Raw genomic sequence first — 19,250 nt, 5'->3', positions numbered from 1 at the left:
GGCAGCACCTGATTTTTTTTTTTTTTTTTTTTTTTTTTTTTAATGCAGGGCTTGTCAGAAGTTTGTGGAAGTTGGGTTGATGGGGATAAGGCAGGGATTGTTTGGGCCTGTTTTGCCGTGGGAGAATGTACTGGCCAGTGATGCAAAATCACTGCGTTGCAGCACAGTCCAAAGAACAACGTTGTGGAGCTGCGAGAACTTGTGTGTATGTGTCCTGGTTCAGGAAGCACGTTTGTTCCGGTGGGGCACAAACATCACCAGCTATGGCAAAGCCTGCACAGGACTGCAGACTTCGCTGGGGAGCCAACGACTAACGGTGGAACGTCGAATTTGATACAGGCCTGCTTTGGTGTCACGGACATCGGAATATAGGAAACGCCATGCTGCATAGGGGTGTCAGTGGCTAACTGGTGAGCCGCTTGGCTTGCCGACCGGTTACACGCTGGCTTCTGGCCTGCTCGGAAGCTTAATACTTCAGACAGGGCCGGACTAAGGGGTGGGCTAGCTGAGCAGCTGTCCAGGGTGCCAACCTACAGGGGGCGCCCGGTTCCTGGCGGGCTACAGCGGCTGCCCATGGCGGGGGACATGTTAACCCCTGCAGCACCAGCCAGCAGCACCCTTCCCCCCGCGGCCACAGGGCCCTGCACGGCCAGGCGCAGCCCATCCTGGGCTGCGCACCATCGGCGGTAGCCGGACTGACTGGACAGGAGGTCCATCAGTGACTATCCAGCTCTTTTCTGAATCCTGTTAAAGTCCTGGCCTTCACCACATCCTCTGGCAAGGAGTTCCACAGGTTGACTGTGCTGAGTGAAGAAAAACTTCTTTTTGTTTGTTTTAAACCTGCTGGCTATTAATTGCATTTGGTGAGCCCTAGTTCTTATATTGTGGGAATAAGGAAGTTATTTCCTTATTCATGTTTTCCAGTCATGATTTTATAGACCTCTATCCTATCCCCTCTTAGTCTCCTCTTTTCTAAATTGAAAAGTCCAAGTCTTTTTAATCTCGCTTCATATGGGACCACTTCAAACCCTAATCACTTTTGTTGCCCTTTTCTGAGCCTTTTCCAATGCCAAGGTGGAAAAGATGAGACAATCACATCTGTATGCAGTATTTAAGATGTGAGTGTACCATGGTTTTATATAGAGCCGTGTTTCTTAAACTTTTTAAGACTGAGGAACACGAAACAATAATTTTTTTTCATGAGGAACTCCAAAGTTTTTTTTTTTTTTGTCAAGCGCAAAAAAAAAAAGTGTTGGGAAAATAATTGAGCAAAAAAAGAGAGCAGTCATTTTGAACTCTTGTTCTTCGCAGCACACCAGTGTTCCCCACCAGAACACGGTTTAAGAAACACTGATATAGAGGCAATAAGGTATTTTCTGTTTTGTTCTTTATCCCATTTTTTGGATACTCGTTAAGCCTCTGTAATGAGGCAGTGAGTTCCGCAGGCTAATTTTATAATCTGTTGAAAATACCCGGTTAATTTTCGGTCAACATGCTGTGAGTGCAGGGAATGAACTGAAAAAAAAAAATCTGCCTGTTGCAAGCTGGAGTCTGATTTGTTTCGACCGGCGCAGTTCCCCCACCGGATTCCTCATGGTTTCAGACCTCTAACATTCGTACCTTTTTTGGAAGGGGAGGGCAGGAGAAATACACACGTAGGGTTGACTTATGTGGCCAGCTGTGGGGCTGGTGCTGACTGCCTGTTGGCATTATTTGAAACTGGCATTTGTGGAAAATCTTCAGGCTTTCACGTCGCACCAAGAAAATGCGGCTGAGATAGCAATGCTTGGAATGACATTGTGTGTGCACCAGGTTTGCCACTCGATTTCAGGATGGAGTCCAGCGAAACGCCCTTCCTTTGAAGAGATACCCTTGCCTCCAGGCGTGGTATTTCTGCTTTGGGCAGGTCCATCCACACAGATAGACTCTGCAGCTGAGTCAGTGGTAACTAGAAAAGCTTAAGAACATAAGAGCGGCCGTACTGGGTCAGACCAAAGGTCCATCTAGCCCAGTATCCTGTCTGCCAACAGTGGCCAGCACCAGGTGCCCCAGAGAGGGTGGACCAAAGACAATGATCAAGCGATTTGTCTCCTGCCATCTCTCTCCAGCCTCTGACAAACAGAGGCCAAGGACAACATTTCTATCCCCTGGCTAATAGCCTTTTATGGACCTAACCTCCATGAAATTATCTAGCTTCTCTTTAAACTCTATTATAGTCCCAGCCTTCCCAGCCTCCTCTGGCAAGGAGTTCCACAGGTTGACTACACGTTGTGTGAAGAAGAACTTTCTTTTATTAGTTTTAAACCTGCTACCCCATTAGCTTCCAAGGGAGCACGAAAGAGAATAATGAGGGTGATTTCCTGTTGGGCTGCGTGTCTTGGTCTCTTTTCTTAGTTCACAGTTGTCATAACTCAGGCTTGTGGTCATCAGCTGGTCTCAATCCGGTGTCTTGGAATAGGCACGCATGATTCATGAGCAAGAGCCAGTTCCAATGTTTGCTCGTGTTATGAATGAACAATTGGCGGGTGACCCATTTATTAGCAGAGCACTCTAAGTTTGCAATGCTACTTTGTTTCTAAAGCGGCATGGAGCCTTGTGAATTCTGCTCCTTCCTAGAGAAGAGCTATTTTATTTTGTATTTCATTAGAATTCTTGGGGCTAGAATTCACTTTGTCAGTATCTTCATGGACAGCATTTCTGCCTTCCTGAAGTCCTTTCCTTATTGTGCGGTGCCCTAAGCATTAACTTCCCCCCCCCCTTAAGTCACATGGCTGCATATTTTAAATAGCTTCTATGTTCGTCTCCAGAGGGGTGGGTGCATGAGTTGATGGGTGAAATCATTCTTCTACAGCAGTCCAGTGTGTCCTTTTTAGGTAGCAGCTGGGGTGAAGTTCCTCAGCTGTGGATTGGCACCACCTGAGGTGCATTGTCAGAGAAGTGCTGCTACTTCCTTGACTAGCCAACCTTTCATGCCAAAGCCTGGAGATCTCCTCCAGAAGCAGACATTTGAAATACAAGCACAGAGCCAGCGCTCAGAACGTCAAATCCAAATACGACGCATGCCTATGAGCGGTATGAACAGAATCGGCGAATCGGCAGCTTTCCATAGACACCTCACTTGACCCACTTCGGACAAGATTTGGTGCCAGTATAGAACAGTGGTTGCAACAGTGATTTGTATGTTTATCTCTCAATCCAAGAACACCATACAGATTTCTGAAACCTGAGAATCTCTTTCTCACAGAGCAGCCAGAACTCTTTGGTCCATTCGCTTAGTCCAGAAAAGCCTGTTGGCTTCTGCCATGTGTCTTGGGGGTCGGATAATTTCCACTTGCCCTGTTGGCTCTCTGAGCCTGATACTTTTTTCTCCTCTCCCACACCCTATAATACTTGCAGGGAATGTGGCCTAGCAGGTGTGGCATCCCAGGCCTGCCAGTGAGTGAGGGGTTTAGTTGGATTCACGTGGCTCATGAATCACCTTACTCTATCTGCCTCCGCTTCCTTGGCTGGCAAAGGGGTTTTATCTCCGAGTGGTGCCAAGCCTGATTAGAAGGCTGTGTGGCCCACTGCAACTTGAGACCATTGCTCCTCGTTCTGCCATCACTACTGAGAACAGCCTCTTGCCTTCCTCTTTGCAACCCCCTTTCAGGCAGTTGAAGGCTGCTACCAAATCCCCCCTCACCCTTCTCTTCTGCAGACTAAACAAGCCGAAATCCCTCAGTCTCTCCCCCTAGGTCATGTGCTCCAGCCCCCTCATCATTTGTCGCCCTCCGCTGGACCCGCTCCAATGCATCCACATCCTTTCTGCAACAGGGGCCCGGAATTGGACATTGTGTTGGGCATTTCCAATGCTTGTTGGCGCTTGCTCAGACTCCTACAGGAGAGGAAATGCTCTCTCTGTGCGGGCGGCCCCGGGGCACGTCCTGCAGTGGGTTGTACTAAATAATGCAGGCTGGCACTCGATAGCAATGGACTTGAAAGCCCTTGGCAGCATGAATTCTGCCTGAGCCTCTGTGCTCTTCTTACACTCGCTGATACTCCTGTTATGTGAGCCTGGGTGGGACGTGGGTCCTCTGTGGCTTTCCCCAGGACGGTTCAGTCTCTGGTTGACAGGGGAGGGAGAGGTTGGTTCTCTGTTGTTTTCATTAGGGATGCAAAAGGCACCACCGTTGCACCCCCACTGGTCACCTGATCCCCGTACTGGGCCGCGCCCCGTCATGGCAAACCTCTGTGCTATGGAACCTTTCCTGTGCCGTCAGCCTGTGGCAGCTTTCCACCCCAGCTTGCAGGGCACGAGGTGTTCGTACAGGCCGGCCCTCCGTCCTCGCACCACCCCTGCGCGGTGTGAGTGCCACACGGATGGCCAAGCTCGCCCAGAGTTGCTAAGTATTTTGTCTGAGGCTTGTGCAGATCCGTGGCAGGGTTGGGAGTCCTCTCCGCGATGATGCATCTGACGAAGCGGACGAAAGCTTATGCTCCTACACTTCAGTTAGTCTATAAGGTGCCACAGGACCCCTCGCCGCTTTTGCAGATTCAGACTAACACGGCGACCCCTCTGATACGCTCCACAATTGGCTCCCCCCACTAGGGTGATGCTGGCTCCCTGGATCCGCTGCGTGTCATTGGGATGGGTTCTTGTAGCATTGACCCAGGTGGCTGTTGATGTCCTATAGCAATGCCAGGCTGGCTGGAACTCTGTTTAGCTAGCTGTGTCACAGGGGGATTGTGCGCCCCCCACACACCATAGTACGATAGCACCAGTATGCTGAGCGCACTCTCTTTGCAGATCCGTATTCTGCAGTCTGCCTCTGGACGCCGTTCCTGCTTTATCCTGGTCGCTCCGAAAAGCAGCATGCCTGGCCAGATCAGCTGGAAATGAATAGCTTCATCTAATCCACTGCCCCCTAATGCTTTTGAAAAAGGCTCCTGTTTCAGCCATTCTCGAAGGAGTCTTCAGGGAGACAAACCTCTTCCCATCTGGTACGATCTACTCATTCCTGTCCTACCGACAGAGAACCGTTTCTGCTGAGCCCCACGACCTCTGTTTCTGTCCTTCCCACGCTTTCAGCAGTACCAGAGCTTTGACCTGCAAAGAAGGGAGATTTAAAAGCAAAATGATATGACCCCGTACTTAAAAGGTAGCAGGTTTAAAACAAACGAAAATAAGTTTTTCTTCACACCGCTTACAGTCAACCTGTGGAACTCCTTGCTGGAGGATGTTGTGAAGACCAGGACTTTTAACAGGATTCAACAAAGAGCTAGATAGATTCACGGAGGTTAGGTCCATTAATGGCTATTAGCCAGGGTGGACAGGAATGGTTTCCTTAGCCTCTGTTTGTTTGTCAGAGGCTGGAAATGGGCAACAGGAGAGAGATCACTGGATGATTCTCTGTTCTGATCACTCCCTCTGAGGGCATCTGGCATTGGCCACTGTTGGCAGACAAGACCCCAGGCCAGATGGACCTTTGGGCTGACCCAATATGGCCGTTCTTATGTTCTTACTCTGGAAGATGTCCCCAAGTTGGTGGAGAGACTATATAAAGGGGCTTGAAATCCGTCCCATAAACCCCAAAACTCCCGGGAGCTGTTTCCATTCTCTGCTCTGAGTTCGGGATGTTAAGCGTGTCCTTCGTTAATCATGTAGCTGACGTGGTATTTTTGTCGTCTATGCGATTAGTCGATAAGGGTTAGCACTGCAAGCGCTGGGTCTCGGGTTTCTCCTCCCCTCCTCCCTCCGGGGTTCTGCACGAGCCAGAACTGAGCCAGGCTGCCTGCTCGCCGGCTCCTCAAATACTTTCCTGGCAGCGTGGCAAGAAAGTCGAAAATTCCGTGTGGCGTGCTAGCAACTCTCTCGATCCTTGTTAATTCCCAGAACAGCAGCTGTAGCACCAGGCCTTGCTCTCCCCAGGCGGCCCTGGCACGATTGTCTCCGGTAAAGCCAACGTAGGTCGTAAAGCCTAACCCAGACAAAGCAAAGAGCTGGCCGAAGAGCTGATCGCGAAGCTGTTCAAAAAGGGGACCTAAGACAGGGAGGATGCGGGGAATGTGGCTTTCCCCAGGGGTCAGCGTCCGGATCACGGCCACATTGCTGCTGTAAGTGACCTAGGTACATGAGGTGAAGGGACACAGAGAGGGGCTTGCTAAATTGGGAACATGACACACACAGGTCAGTGCTTTCCCCTTATTGCTAAGTACCTGGGCTGACAAACCCACCAGGGCATCGTGTGATCAAAACAAGAGCGCCATAATGCGTTCAAGGAAACTGGAACCGTTTCCTTGCACAAGATGAATCTGGGCGGGGAACCGAGAGACCACAGGCCGGATCCAGCCTGTTGCTTAATTTTCAGCAGGTCTGTGGCCCAGCGCTAGGGCGTAGGGGGGTGGTGCAGAAAGAGGGGGGTTCAGGGAAAGGGAATCATGTGGCCGTTATGGTATGGGTTGCTCCGGGCTTTGTGGGGTTGGCTGCCAGGTCCCCGGGCAGCGCCAACCCCCAGAAGCAACCAGGAGGCCCGGAGCAGTGCGCCCATTCAGCTACGACTGACGGGAGAGGAGGCGCTTGGCATTGTGGGGCTGTTCATCACTGTACAGCAGGGGTGGGAAACCTGGCCCCCAAGTTGCCTGGACCCGGCCCCTAGTCTCAGGGCCGACCCCTCGTGGAGCTGAAGCACATCAAATCTACTAGGTCAGGCCCCCCCAGGCTCTGGTGTGTGAGGGGAATGCGGGGAGGGTCTCTCCCCACCTTGGTTGAGGGCCACCCCGACCCAAAAAGGTTCCCCGCCCCTGAACCCCACACGCCTGTGCTGCTGGTGTCTGGCTGCTGTGTGGACGCACGCTCCGCGGACAGGGCACCCAGTCCCAGGCCGTGTTCCCTCTAATTTTTCCCATCCGTGCGCGGAATAAAGCTTGGGTGCGCCAGAGCCTTTGCAGGTGTGCACTAGGGATAGCGTGCAGCTGAATAGCCGTGCAACCGCACGAGATTTTAGCGGTTACACAACGGTTCGATAGGCCCCGGGGTGCGAGGCCGGCAGGCCGTATCGGCAACGGCAGACGGGAGTTGGTCCGGGAGGGGAGCCGGTTTAAAAACGCCGCGAGGAGTGAGCGGGATCGGAGGGAGGGGGGGGATTGATCACACGCCTCAGCCCCCGCCACGAGCTGCTGCGGCTGAGTTGCAGGGTCCGCAGACACTGGGACAGTCTCTCTGTGAGCGCGCTCGTGACACGCTCCCGAGGGGGAACCCTCCAGCCCGGCCTTGCTCCGGGGCAAAACCCCTTCCCCACAGCGGCGATCTCGGCAGCCCTGGGTGGCTCGCCTGCCTTCGCTGGCTCCGTGCTCGGCCTGGCGGCCCCAGCCGTTCCCCCGAGCGAGCGAGCCGTTCCCCTTTCGTGCGGGGCCTGCCCTGGGCTGCAGAGGGCTGCCCTGCAGGGGCTTGGAGGGGAGGTCGCTTGCTGGGCAAGGCTGTTGGTATGTCCGGGACATGCAGCGCTAGGGGGCTGGGAATGAGCCAGGTGTGTCCCAGACGCAAGGCCCCGTGAATGGCGAAAGCAAGAGGGATTCGGGCATAAGCTTGGCCCCCAGGGGGTCGGCGCTGGTTGCGTTTGGCAGCTGTTTGCCCTGGGGAAGCGACAAGCCACGGCTGTTGGTTACAGGCGGCAGGGATTGGGTTCCGGGGGGGCTGAGGGCACGGAGAGCAGAACAGGTGCGAGCGGCGCTTCTGGCTGGCTGGGAGCAAACAAGCTGCTTCCCAGACTCCAAGAGGAACCTCGGAGGCTGTGGCTGGACCAGGAAACCTGCCTGGGTTTAGTTTCCGAGGTCTGCCTGCTCCGCCCCCCTGAAGACATTGGGGTAGGTGGCGGGGCCAGAGGCCAGCGAGTGGCCCCGGAAGGGGGGTGACATGCGGCCCGCCATTGCAGAGCCGTGTTTGTGTTGGTGATGCTGCCTGTAGCGGTTCTCAGACCTCTATCTGCCGAGCAGGTAGGGCACCCGCAGCCTCTCCCTCGTGGTCCTGCCCCCTGGGTGGGCCGGCCCCGCGGAGGAGAGGTGAATTCGGTCTGGTTAGTTGCTCACCGTCAAGCAGGGGGCTGGCTTGCGACCCTCACCTGTCCCCGAAAACGTGGTCTGGGGTGAGAATGCTGGGACACAAGCGTGGGACAGCACGTAACAGACCGAAGAGGCGCTACTACAGGTGGAACCTCTCTAGTCCGGCACCCTCAGGAGGTCAATGTTGTCTAGCAGCATTCCCCACATTGCCACTGGGACTGGGGACTGGCCGGGACTGGGGGCTGAACACAAACTTTATGGGACCACAGGAAGCTTGGCCACACCCATGAAACGTGGCCATCTGGCAAACTGACATCATGCTGGACCACGGATGTTGCCAGACCAGAGAGTGCCGGATTAGAGAGGTTGGGCCTGTATTTCACCTCACGTTGTCCCCAAACAGCTCCCGGTGTTGATATGTCCCAACCACACCCAGGTACCACTGACCCTAGTGCCGGAGGCTCCGTGTGCTACCAACATCTGGGGTCTGCAGGTCCCTCGGAGTTGTCGTCCTTCAGTTGTGACATGCCACAGGGGGCTGGCGCTCTGCAAAAAGGGAGGGGTGGGGAGCTTTTCATCGAAACCAGACCACATACGGGCAAGGTGGGGGGAGGCCGGCGCACCATCGTGGAGTGAATTGGGGCTTCTGTCTTCTCTGAGGTGTCCCTCGCCGTGTGGCAGTGTTGAGAGCGAAGTTCGATGGTTGGGCGGAGGCGCAAGGGCAGGGATGTGAGGTCGGGAGGGGCACGGGGGAACTTGTGAGGCTGGTTGCTTGTGCTGGGTGAGGAGGTTGCTCCAGGGGAGAGGAATAAGAGGTGTAGGAAGTCACGTGGGAGAAGACGAATACTAATGCAGGTGGTTCCGTGTGCTGCAGAAGATAGCTGGAGAGCAGGGCAGGGCGAGAGGAAAGGAAGGGAGGGAGCGATTAGATTTTGTGTGCAGAGGGCTGGGAGTGCACGCCTTGCGGCAATACGCTGATAAATGGCCCGGAAAGATTCGTGAATTGTTTGCTGGGCCTCAGAAATCTCTATCAAACGCTGGCTGGTGGAATCTGAAAACCCTTCCACTGCCACATTTCACGTGGACCGGACTTCGGAGCTGTGCGGAAATTCTCGTTTGTGCCGGGAGGGAGGGATGGATGGTCTTGAGGGGGGAGGGGAAACACGTCTGCTTTATTTCCACATTGGCGAGGCCGTTAGGTGCCCCGTTGGGGATTAGGGTCCCGCTGTCCAAAGTAAACACCCCACCCTAGGAAGATGTAATAATGCAGTCGATTAACTGGTAAGCAAAAGGTTATCGGTTAATGCTATCGACTACACGTATTCTCCCCTGCTCCCCTCCCCTCGCCAGGAAATTTTTTAGCAGGCCGGGCAGCAGCCCGGCTCAGTCCTGGCTCGTGCTGGGTCCAGGACCTACCCCTGCTGCGGCTCTGCATTTAAAGTGCATCATGTGCAGGGCAGGCAAGCAGCCTGGCTCTCGCCGGGTCTGGGAGCTCAGACACTTCCCCCCTCCCTCAGACAGGGGCTGCTGCCACTCTGTGTTGCTGCCTCTGTAGCAGAGGCAGCAGCGCGAGGGGACAGGCAGCCAGTCCGCGAAGGGGGCTGGATTTAAACTGGCTCCCCTCGCGGATCAGCTCCCGCTGGCACCCCGCACTGCTGCCTCTGATACGGTGGCAGGGGATTCCTCGGGGATTCCTCGGGAGTGGGGCACACTGGACTCTGGTCCTACCCCCAGGGACGATAGAATAGTCACAACTGGTAAGAATTCATGAGGTTAATGGACTATTCAATTGACCGATATTTAACATCTCTAATCTACAATTGACAAGTGCCACAGGGATGGGGGAGGGGAGGGAGGTGCAGGAGGATAAAATAGCAGTCAAAGGATGTTGAGAAAATGGCAGTGGCCTCTGTACAATACCTGCTTTTAGATTTGCTGCCCTAGCCCACTGAGTCTGTCTTGATCCCAGAAACAAAGACCAGCCAGGTTCTAGCACCGCTCGTCAGTTTCTCCTTTAGATTCCCTAGCAGGGTTCGGTGGTGGTAACGCCTTCTGGCCCTGTTTGCTCAAGAATGGTTTGCACTGGAATTTTGTAAAAAGGCAGGGGGGTGTTTAACACTCATCACCATTCCTGCTGTGCCAGACACTGAGGCTATGTCTACACTACAGAGTTTTTTTTCAGAAAAACAGCGGTTTTTCAAAAAAAAACCCTTCAATTACGTCCATACTGCAATCGCGTTCTTTTGAAAGACAATTGAAAGAATGAAGGGTTTTTGCCGACATCGGTAAACCTCTTTTTACGAGGAAGAAGCCTTTTTCTGAAAGAGTGTGTCAACGGGGAAGAGGGAGTTCTTTCACAAGAAGAGGAAGAAGCACATTCTGCCCAGAGTAATCACAGCTTATATGCAAGCTAGTGTTCATTCAGTGTGGATGCGCTCTGTTGAAAAAGCTGATGGCTTTTTCGATGCGCTTGCGCAGTGTGGACGCTCTCTTTTGGAAGAAGTTTTTTCGGAAGATCTCTTCTGGAAAAGCTTCTTCCGAAAGAAGCCTGCAGCCTAGACACAGCCTTACAGAGCATGTCTAAACAAGAGTACTCAGAAGCAAGCACTTCTTCTTCCAGCATTAATCCTTGCTTCTGGGAGAGGAGAGATGCACAGGGAGATGTTCCCTCTTCCAAAACCTTTCTGAAGGAAACCAAGGCACTTCCATTCATCCTAAGTATTATTGGAAGCTTAAAACCCCCCCAAAAACTTAGGGTGGAAGTTTGAGTCCCGTTCGAGTTTCCGCTGTGCCTTTTAAACAGGTCTGCAAGTCATCAGGATGGAAACCAAGTTTTACTTCCAAGATTGTTGTCTTCGGTCCACCCTCTCCGGGGCACCTGGTGTTGGCCGCTGTCGGCAGACAGGCTACTGGGCTAGATGGACCTTTGGTCTGACCCAGTACGACCATTCTTATGTACTTCTGAAATTGCCAGTTTATTTCTTAGTCTACTATTTGTGTGTAAATATTAGCTGGTTAATGTGTACAAATCAGCATTAATTACAGGTGCTCTCCTTTGGTAGCTAGAGCCATAGCTTTGCTAGGGGCATGTTTTATATTTGTAAAAACGTGCCTCTTGTATCGAGGAATATTTGGCTTTCAAAAATACCTTTGTCTGATCTTGGATTACCGTATTTTAGCAAATATATCCCGCACCCGAATACACCCCGCAGTTTTTCTGAATTGAGTAAAAAAAATCTTGTATACCCCGCACCCGAGTATACCCCGTGAGGGGGTGTGCGGGGTTTGTAAAAACGCATATAACCCGCAGGTTATATGCGCTAAAATACGGTAATTTGCAAGGACTGTAACATAAGAGACAGGATGGAAGAAGATAACTTTTGTTACGGTATCGTTTGCAAGGTGAAAATGTGATCCATATTGTAAGGAGATATTAGGTTCTTTAGTCATGTTTCCCTTCCAGTTGACATTTCTAATCTTTCTATGATGTAATGTTTAAAAACGACATCTGATTTCTTTTCCTGGTGGTGTAAAATGATTCCTCTGCCTTCATTTGCTGCATCTTTTCCATGCTGCTGCGCTTGTCCCAGTTCCTGCTTTCAGCCGCGCTACAGGCAAATACAAAAATATTTGCTTTGGCGGCGGTTTGTTCCAAACACTGTTTCCACCACCCTCTAATGGAAAGAATCTGCCTGAGTCGCCTGTCGTGGGTTTCTTCCCAGCATGCTGGCACCGAGCTGGTCGGTTCGAGGGCGCTGTTTACATCTGGGAGCTCCGGGCGGGGGGTTGTTATTTCTCTCCTATGTTTTCTCTCTGGCCCCGTTATTTGCCGGCTCAAACGCAGCCTGGGAGGGATTCTAGCCTGGAGGAATGTGGGGTCCCGGGCTGTTGCAAGGCTGGAATCCTGGAGCGGCTGGTGGGTGGTGAGCACCTAGGCCCAAAAAGGAGAGGCATCGAATCGGGAGTGCAGTGGAAGAGCATTTGAGATGATTAAAGAGATCTGACCAGTTGATTTAAGCCCCAGCCTTGTTCCCGCTGAACTCAGCGAGTTTTCCCCCTTGTTTTCATTGGGGGAGACAAATTGGGGGCCTTAAAGGACGAGGCCTGAAGAAGGGATGTTAAATATCGGTTAACTGAATAGTCAATTGACCTCATGAATTCTTAGCGGTTACTCGACTATTCTATAGTCCCGGGGGGTGGGGCCAGCAGCCAGTGCGCTACGGCTCCACTCCCAAGAAGCCGCCCACCTCCCCCCCGCCCCGCTGCTACTGCTGGGGTGCCAGGCGGGAACTGGTCCGAGGGGAGCCCGTTTCAAAAACAGCTCCCCAGGCAGACCGGCTGCCTGTGACCCTGCAGCAGCCCCTGTCTAGGGTGGGGTCTGAGCTCCTGGACCTGGCGCTCGCGGGAACTGAGCCGGGCTGCCTGCCTACCTGGCTCTTAAGGCACTTTAAATGCAGAGCCGCAGCGGGGGTAGCTCTTGGGCCAGCACAAGCCTGGACTGGCCAGGCTGCTAAAAATGGACTGGGGGGGAGGATGGAGGGGGAATTTGTGTAGTCTAAAGCAAGGGGTGCGGGAGGGGGAGATGCGTGTAGTCTATAGTGAGGAGGGGCCAGGAGGGAGAGAGATGCACGTAGTTTATAGTGGGGGTGGAAGGGAGGATGTGTGTAGTCTATAGCAAGGGGGGCGCATGGGGGGAATGCGTGCAGTCTGTAGCGAGGAGGACGGGGGGGATGTGTGCAGTCTATAGCGAGGGGAGCGTGAGGGGGATGTGTGCCCTCTATAGCGAGGGGGCGCATGGGGGGATGTGTGCAGTTTGTAGCGAGGAGGGGCGCACAAGGGAGGATGCGTGCAGTCTGTAGCGAGGGGGGGCACAAGGGGGGATGCGTGCAGTCTATAATGGGGGGGACGTAAGGGGGATGCGTGCAGTCTATAGCGGGGGGGCGGGAGGGGATGCATGTAGTCTATAGCAAGGGGGGCGGGAGGGATGCATGTAGTCTATAGCAAGGGGGGCGCATGGGAGATGTGTGCAGTCTGTAGTGAGGGGGGCACGAGGGGGGATGCGTGTAGTCTTTAATGGGGGGGACGTAAGGGGAGATGCGTGCAGTCTATAGCGGGGGGGGCGCAAGGGAGGATGTATGCAGTCTGTAGCGAGGGGGGATGCGTGCAGTCTATAGCAAGGGGGCGCATGGGGGGATGTGTGCAGTCTGTAGCGAGGGGGGGCATGAGGGGGGATGCATGCAGTCTATAGCGAGGGAGGATGTGTGCAGTCTGTAGCGAGGGGGGATGCATGCAGTCTATAGCGAGGGAGGATGTGTGCAGTCTAGCAAGGGGGGCACGAGGTGGGATGCGTGCAGTCTATAGCAAGGGAGCGCATGGGGGGATGTGTGCAGTCTGTAGCGAGGGGGGGCATGAGGAGGGATGCATGCAGTCTATAGTGAGGGGGGACGTAAGGGGGGATGTGTGCAGTCTATAGCGAGGGCGGGCACAAGGGAGGATGTGTGCAGTCTATAGCGGGGGGGGATTCAAATGCCACCCATCTGATTAGCAAAGCGTCCTCAGTGCCCTCCGCCAGCAGCATGTGCTTCTACTGGTGGTGCACATTTGCACAGGTCTCGGTGCACTCAACAAAATATATTCTGCACATGGATGGGAAAAGCAGAGATCACTGCTTGCCAAGGATTATGCAGCCGGGCTGTGGCAAATCTGGGAGCTGACGAAAGGTCTCCTGACATCACCCTCCACTAAGTTAAATTAGTGAAAGTATTTCTGTTGCTGCGGGAGCGCTGTGCTTTGATCACAGGAGGCCTCCCTGCCCTGGGGCTGGTACTAAATTAAGTCTTGTTGCTGCCTCCGTTTCACTCTTTCCAGCCAGCCTGGGAAGGGTGTAGCTCTCTTGCAAGTTCTCTTTCCACAGGAGTTTTCCATAATTACGGCTTAAAAAAAAAAATCTTTTGCCAATGCTGTATCTGTAGCTTGCTTCCTTTTGGGTGTGGGCTGCCCTGTGTTGAGAGAGCTGCTTTTCTGCCAGACCGGTCCCGGGGTGGTGAAAGCTACCTGGTTTGTACAGAGCCATGTTCCCTCTGAGCTTTTCTATCCCTGCGCGGAATAAATTTTATGCATGCTGAGGCATGTGCAAATGTGCACTACCAGCAGAAACACACACCTAGCTGGGCATGCCCGGCTAATCAGCTGGGCAGCACTGGATACTTTCCCGAGTGCCCAGCATACAAGCAACACTGGTACGGGACCCCATATGAATCCCAAATGCTGGGCCTGACCTTGCGCCAAACGAAGTGGTTTTCTCTACCCTGATTCTCATTTCATGTTGTGCTTCTCCACCTTTCTGATACTAGGGACTGGCTTGCTGCCTTCCTAAACTCAGGGAGATCCCAGGGACTGGTGCCAGACCATAGACTGGTCTTCGAGAAACGCTGGTCTTGTGCATTTCCCTTGGCCAAGACCAGATTGTCCCTTACAGATCAGTTTCTTCTAGTGCTTTGTCCAGTCCAGCTTTTAAAATTCTCAAACAGTCCGGCTTCCACCCCTACTCCCTTCTCGGTGATTATGTTCTCCTTCCAAATAGATCGGAACTGATGCATGATGCAGTTGAGACACATTTTCCCCCCCGCAATGAAACTGTGTGGAATGTATTTGCAACTATATGCCTGGAAATGACTCCTTCGTGCCAACCATGGCAGTAAGAATCGGTCTGTCCTGTGTTCCTGAAGGCTGCGGCAAACTTTTGCATGCTGTAAAAGTGTTCTGATTTCCTCGTAGCCAACCAGACTTTAATGGCTTGAAAATGAACGTGTTTGCTCGCTCAGATGGAGGCAATTTGAGAGAGAAATAGCAACTTTGTGGGACAGCCGAATAAAATGAAAACAAAATGTGGAGACTTTCGAGACTACTGTCAAAATTTCCCAACGCACGGCACCATCCTTAAGGTCTGGCTTCGGCACTCAAGTCTGAATGGCTGAGACTGAAGTACAGATAGTAGTTGGATGGAAGATGTTAGAATTAGTTTATTTTGGTAACCGTGTACCTGCTGAAAATCTACATTTACTTGTGGGAGGGGGCACAGTGGTAGGTTGGGAGAGAGTTGGGGGGCTTCAGCCAGGCTGGAACAGCCCTTCTGCTCGCTTCCCCTATAACCAGTTAACCAATATGTTAACTGGTTAGCCAGTTAAATGGGATTTTACATCCCTAGTTGGGACAGCTAGTCAGTTACAGTGTGGTGCAGGGGGCCATCCTCTCTCCAAATCCGGTCTTAGTTCCGAATTTCTAAGCTCTTCTCCTTTTCACCATCATCTTCTTTTAGAAGGTTTTTAAAAAAGTCTGTGTCCGTCTCCTGGGACCTTAACTCAAGTGTCCGTGCGTGTGTGTGTGTGTGTGTGTGTGTGTGTGTGTGTGTGTGTGTGTGTGTGTGTGTGTCTGGGATTATTATATTGTAATGGACTTGTGATTTAGGAATGCTTATATCCCCTTTTCATATGCGTAATGGCAGGAAGATCTGTTCTGAATCGTGCATGTAAAATATGCTGAGGACACAGAGTGCTTGTTTTGTAAACAAGGGCCTTTAAATAGGCATTAAGTGACTATGCACTGTCCTTGCAGTCAAGCGGTTCCAGAATATTAGACACGCACAAGGTGGGTGAGGTAATACCCTTTATTTCCTGTTGTCTCTCTCCCCAGTAGAAGTTGGTCCAATAAAAGAGATGACCTCATCCTCCTTGTGTCTGTTAATTGGCTGATCCTCTTTTAAAAATGACGTGTTGGAGTGTTTCTCTGGAATGTGCATGCAGCATTACTCTGGAGGGTAATTTGTCTGAATGTGGACAAGTTACTTAGTGGAAATACAAGTAGGGTGAGAACTGAATGGAGCAATAAGCCTTAAAAGGTGGTGTGTGTTGGACAAGGGTCTCGTTCCAATTGGCACCTTCGCGCACCAGGGTGCGTGTGTCCTTGAATCTTTTCAACCCACTGACCCCACACCAGCCCAGGGGGGCAAACTTCCCCACAGCGGGATGAGCTGGATTCTGGGCTGGCTAAGAATGGCTGTACTGAGTCAGATTAAAGGTCCATCTAGCCCAGTGTCCTGTCTTCCGACAGTGGCCAATGCCAGATGCCCCAGAGGGAGGGAACACAACAGGTAATCTTCATGTGATCCCTCCCCTGTCACCCACCTCCAGACCAACAGAGGCCAGGGACACCATTCCTGCCCAGCCTGGCTAATAGCTGTTGATGGACCTAACCTCCATGAATCTAACTCCTTTTTGAACCATGTTAAAGACCTAGTTTTCACCACATCCTCTAGCAAGGAGTTCCACAAGTTGACTCTGTGCTGCGTGAAGGAAAAACTTCCTTTTGTTTGTTTTAAACCTGCTGCCTATTAATTTCATTTGGTGACCACCGAATTTCATTTGGTGATGTCATCAGAAAGTTTGTGACGTTCTTTTTACACTGTAGCATCTTTGTCACCGGAGGAGGGGGAGGGGCTATGCCTGAGCCCTGGTTGAGGCGTTTCTTGTCAGTCAGCCTTATGGAGCATAACTGAGTCACGTGTGGAATCCCACAAGGTTCTAGGTAGAGCCCCATGTCCTCGTTAGTAGCCTCCGTTACCATTTGGAGGAAGTCTTGATTGTGCTTCCATCTACTCGGCTCTTCCTTGCAGTCCTGAGCTGATCAAAGCTGTCATGTGTCTGTCTGCATGTGTTGGGAGGCTGGGCCTCTGAGGCCTTTTTGTAAACAAAATTTGGGACCTTCGTGTGCCGAGCCTGTGGCTCACTAGAGTACCTAGCTAGCCAGAGAGCTAGCAAAGCAGGCGTCGGTTAACCCCATGTGTTGTTCGTGTGGCAGGGGGGCCTGAAGAGAAGTCCAGGCACTTTGCAATAAAATAGGGCCCCAAAAATGAGGCATTTCCCTAGCCTGGAGTGGTGGAGCAAGGGACGCTGGGTGAGGTCACAGCAGCTGGGAAGGAGGGGTCATTGGAAGGGGCATGGGGAAGAGGGGAGAAAGCAGGTGGCGCCCAGGGCCTGGCACAAGCTGGTGGTCCAGAAAGCTTGGCTTGCTCTCACCAGACCACACTCTCTGGCTGTGGGATGGGACTCCAGTCCTTAGTGGAGAGAAGGCTGGGGGCTCCGGAGCCCTGTGTGGTGTTTTCTCTGCCAGCGAGTGGCTGCCTGACCTTGGGCAAGTCCCTTTTCCTCTGGGGGAGGGCTCTGCATCTCCACGTGTAGACGGAGACTCGCTTTGTGGGGAGGGTGGAGAGGCTTGCCTGGATCCAGCCCCTGAGGGTTAGGGATCCCTCCTAGCCCAGCGTTGGGGAGCCCGTGCTGGTGCTCCAGCCTCCCCCCCCCCCCCCCCCAGTCCCGCCACAAAAAATCTACGAGCCTGGGCCTAGGTTCTGGTGTGGGAGGGGAATGCGGGGAGCGTCTTTCTCCTCAGTCGGGGCCATGACAGGGAGGGCTTGGGGCCATGTCAGAGGGGGCTTGGGTCAGCAGCCCTGACCCCAAAAAGGCCCCCCTCCCCTTTCTTAGTGACTGGATGAGCAGTCAGCAGACCTGCTGGGTTCGGTGGTCCTCCTTTCTCCTGCTTTAGGCCTTTCCTGCCCAGCACGTTCTGGAAAATAACAGCCTCTCCCCCCCTTTTCTCTCCCCCTCCAGATGGCACAAACTCCACTCCAAGCCGGGGAAGAAGGAGAAGGAGCGAGGCGAGATCCAAGTCACCATCCAGTTCACCCGCAACAACCTGACGGCCAGCATGTTCGACCTGTCCATGAAGGACAAGCCCCGGTCGCCCTTCGGCAAGCTGAAGGACAAAATGAAGGGGAAGAAGAAATACGACTTGGAGTCGGCCTCTGCTATCATCCCCAGCAGCACCGGCGCCCTCGACGTGGAGGACGACGAGGCGCTGGGGGGCAAGAAATCCAAAGGCAAGGGGGGCTTCTTCAAGAGCAAACTCCGCAAGTCCTCCCTGACCCAGTCCAACACCTCGCTGGGCTCCGACAGCACCATCTCCTCCGCCAGCGGCAGCCTGGCGAACAGCTTCGGCATCACCGTTAACGTGCCCGAGGTAACCAAGTCGCCCAGCCGCCACAGCAGTCTGTCCACCGAGCACTCTGGTAAGACGATGCTGCTTTGAATCGCTAAATACGGGGCTGCCTAGGGCACTCGGGGAGCACGGGAAGGAAGTGTCCTTTATAAGTGAGACCCACTCTGAGTTTGAGCAGCGGCGGCTCTGGTGCTAGCCGGAAGGTGCCAGTAACAAATGTTGGGGGTGCCTTTTCTGATACCGGCCTGACAGAGCTGAGGTTGAATTCCCCTGTTCGTACACAGAACTGGTCTGTAGCAAAGCAAAATTCCTCCTCGGTGCCCTCCCCACCCTGAGGGAGATGCCATCTCTAGGGGTCAGCTGTCCACCCGCTTCAGTTCAGGAAAATGGTTTTGAGCGTGTGGTCCCTACGTTAGAAGAGCAGCGCCCTTCCACAGGGGTTGCACTCTTTCCTCGGGGTCGAGACTGTGCCGTTGGAAAGAGGAAAAAGCCCCCTCTGTTAATCTGCTCGGAGCAGAGACAAGAGAAGCGGCGACTCCTCACATAAGGATGCCAGGAGCTGTGTGCATCCGTATGGTCAGGATTCACTGTGGATCTTTTCTCTCTGTTCATAGATTGTAGCACTAGAAGGGCCCTTGAGAGGTTGTCTAGTCCGGTGTTTCTCAGCCAGGGGTACAAGTACCCTCAGGGGTACTAGAGAAGTCTGGGGGGTGCGTCACCACAACTGAAATTTGGAGAAAACTGAATTTTTGTTTGAAGTTTTCCAGCGCTTGATTATTTTTGTCCTTTTTACACCCAGAAATTTCATCGCCCGCCCGGCTATGCTGAAGTTGCTTAAACAAATGTGTTGCAATGGTAGAAAAAAAATTGTGTGTCTGAAAACTACCCCCAGAAACTAGTTATAATTTTTTTTGAAAGGGGGGTACTTTATAAAAAAAGGTTGAGAAACAGCAGGACTGAGTGTTATCCAGACCAGAATTGGCAGTTACCGCAAAATATAATACGTGCGAAAATTCCCTTCACTCCAAAAGCAGGCCCTTGGTAACACACGTATTAATGCATTAAAGCCAACCAGTGCTGCGTGCGCCCTTCCGTCCGGTGCCTGGCTTGTGCCGGGGCGAGAATGTGCACGACTGCCACTCCCTGATCCCCTCGCACAAGGG

At 52.9% G+C, this 19,250-nt stretch overlaps 1 protein-coding gene across 2 annotated transcripts in view; it reads left to right on the top strand.

Moving 5' to 3' along the window:
• The window catches only part of RAB11FIP5 (RAB11 family interacting protein 5), an 82,885-nt gene that overhangs the window by 25,658 nt on the left and 37,977 nt on the right, over positions 1 to 19,250 (top strand). For both annotated transcript variants that reach the window (XM_075931038.2, XM_089777737.1), the window contains exon 2: positions 17,700 to 18,157. In XM_075931038.2, the coding sequence (XP_075787153.2) occupies positions 17,700 to 18,157 (458 nt within the window). The remainder of the gene's footprint in view (positions 1 to 17,699; positions 18,158 to 19,250) is intronic.

This window comes from Pelodiscus sinensis, chromosome 4 (genome assembly GCF_052426305.1).
Source record: "Pelodiscus sinensis isolate ZL-2025 chromosome 4, ASM5242630v1, whole genome shotgun sequence".
NCBI lineage: Eukaryota > Metazoa > Chordata > Testudines > Trionychidae > Pelodiscus > Pelodiscus sinensis.
Note: the sequence above shows the minus strand (reverse complement) of the source record. Positions and strands in the feature narration are given on the sequence as shown.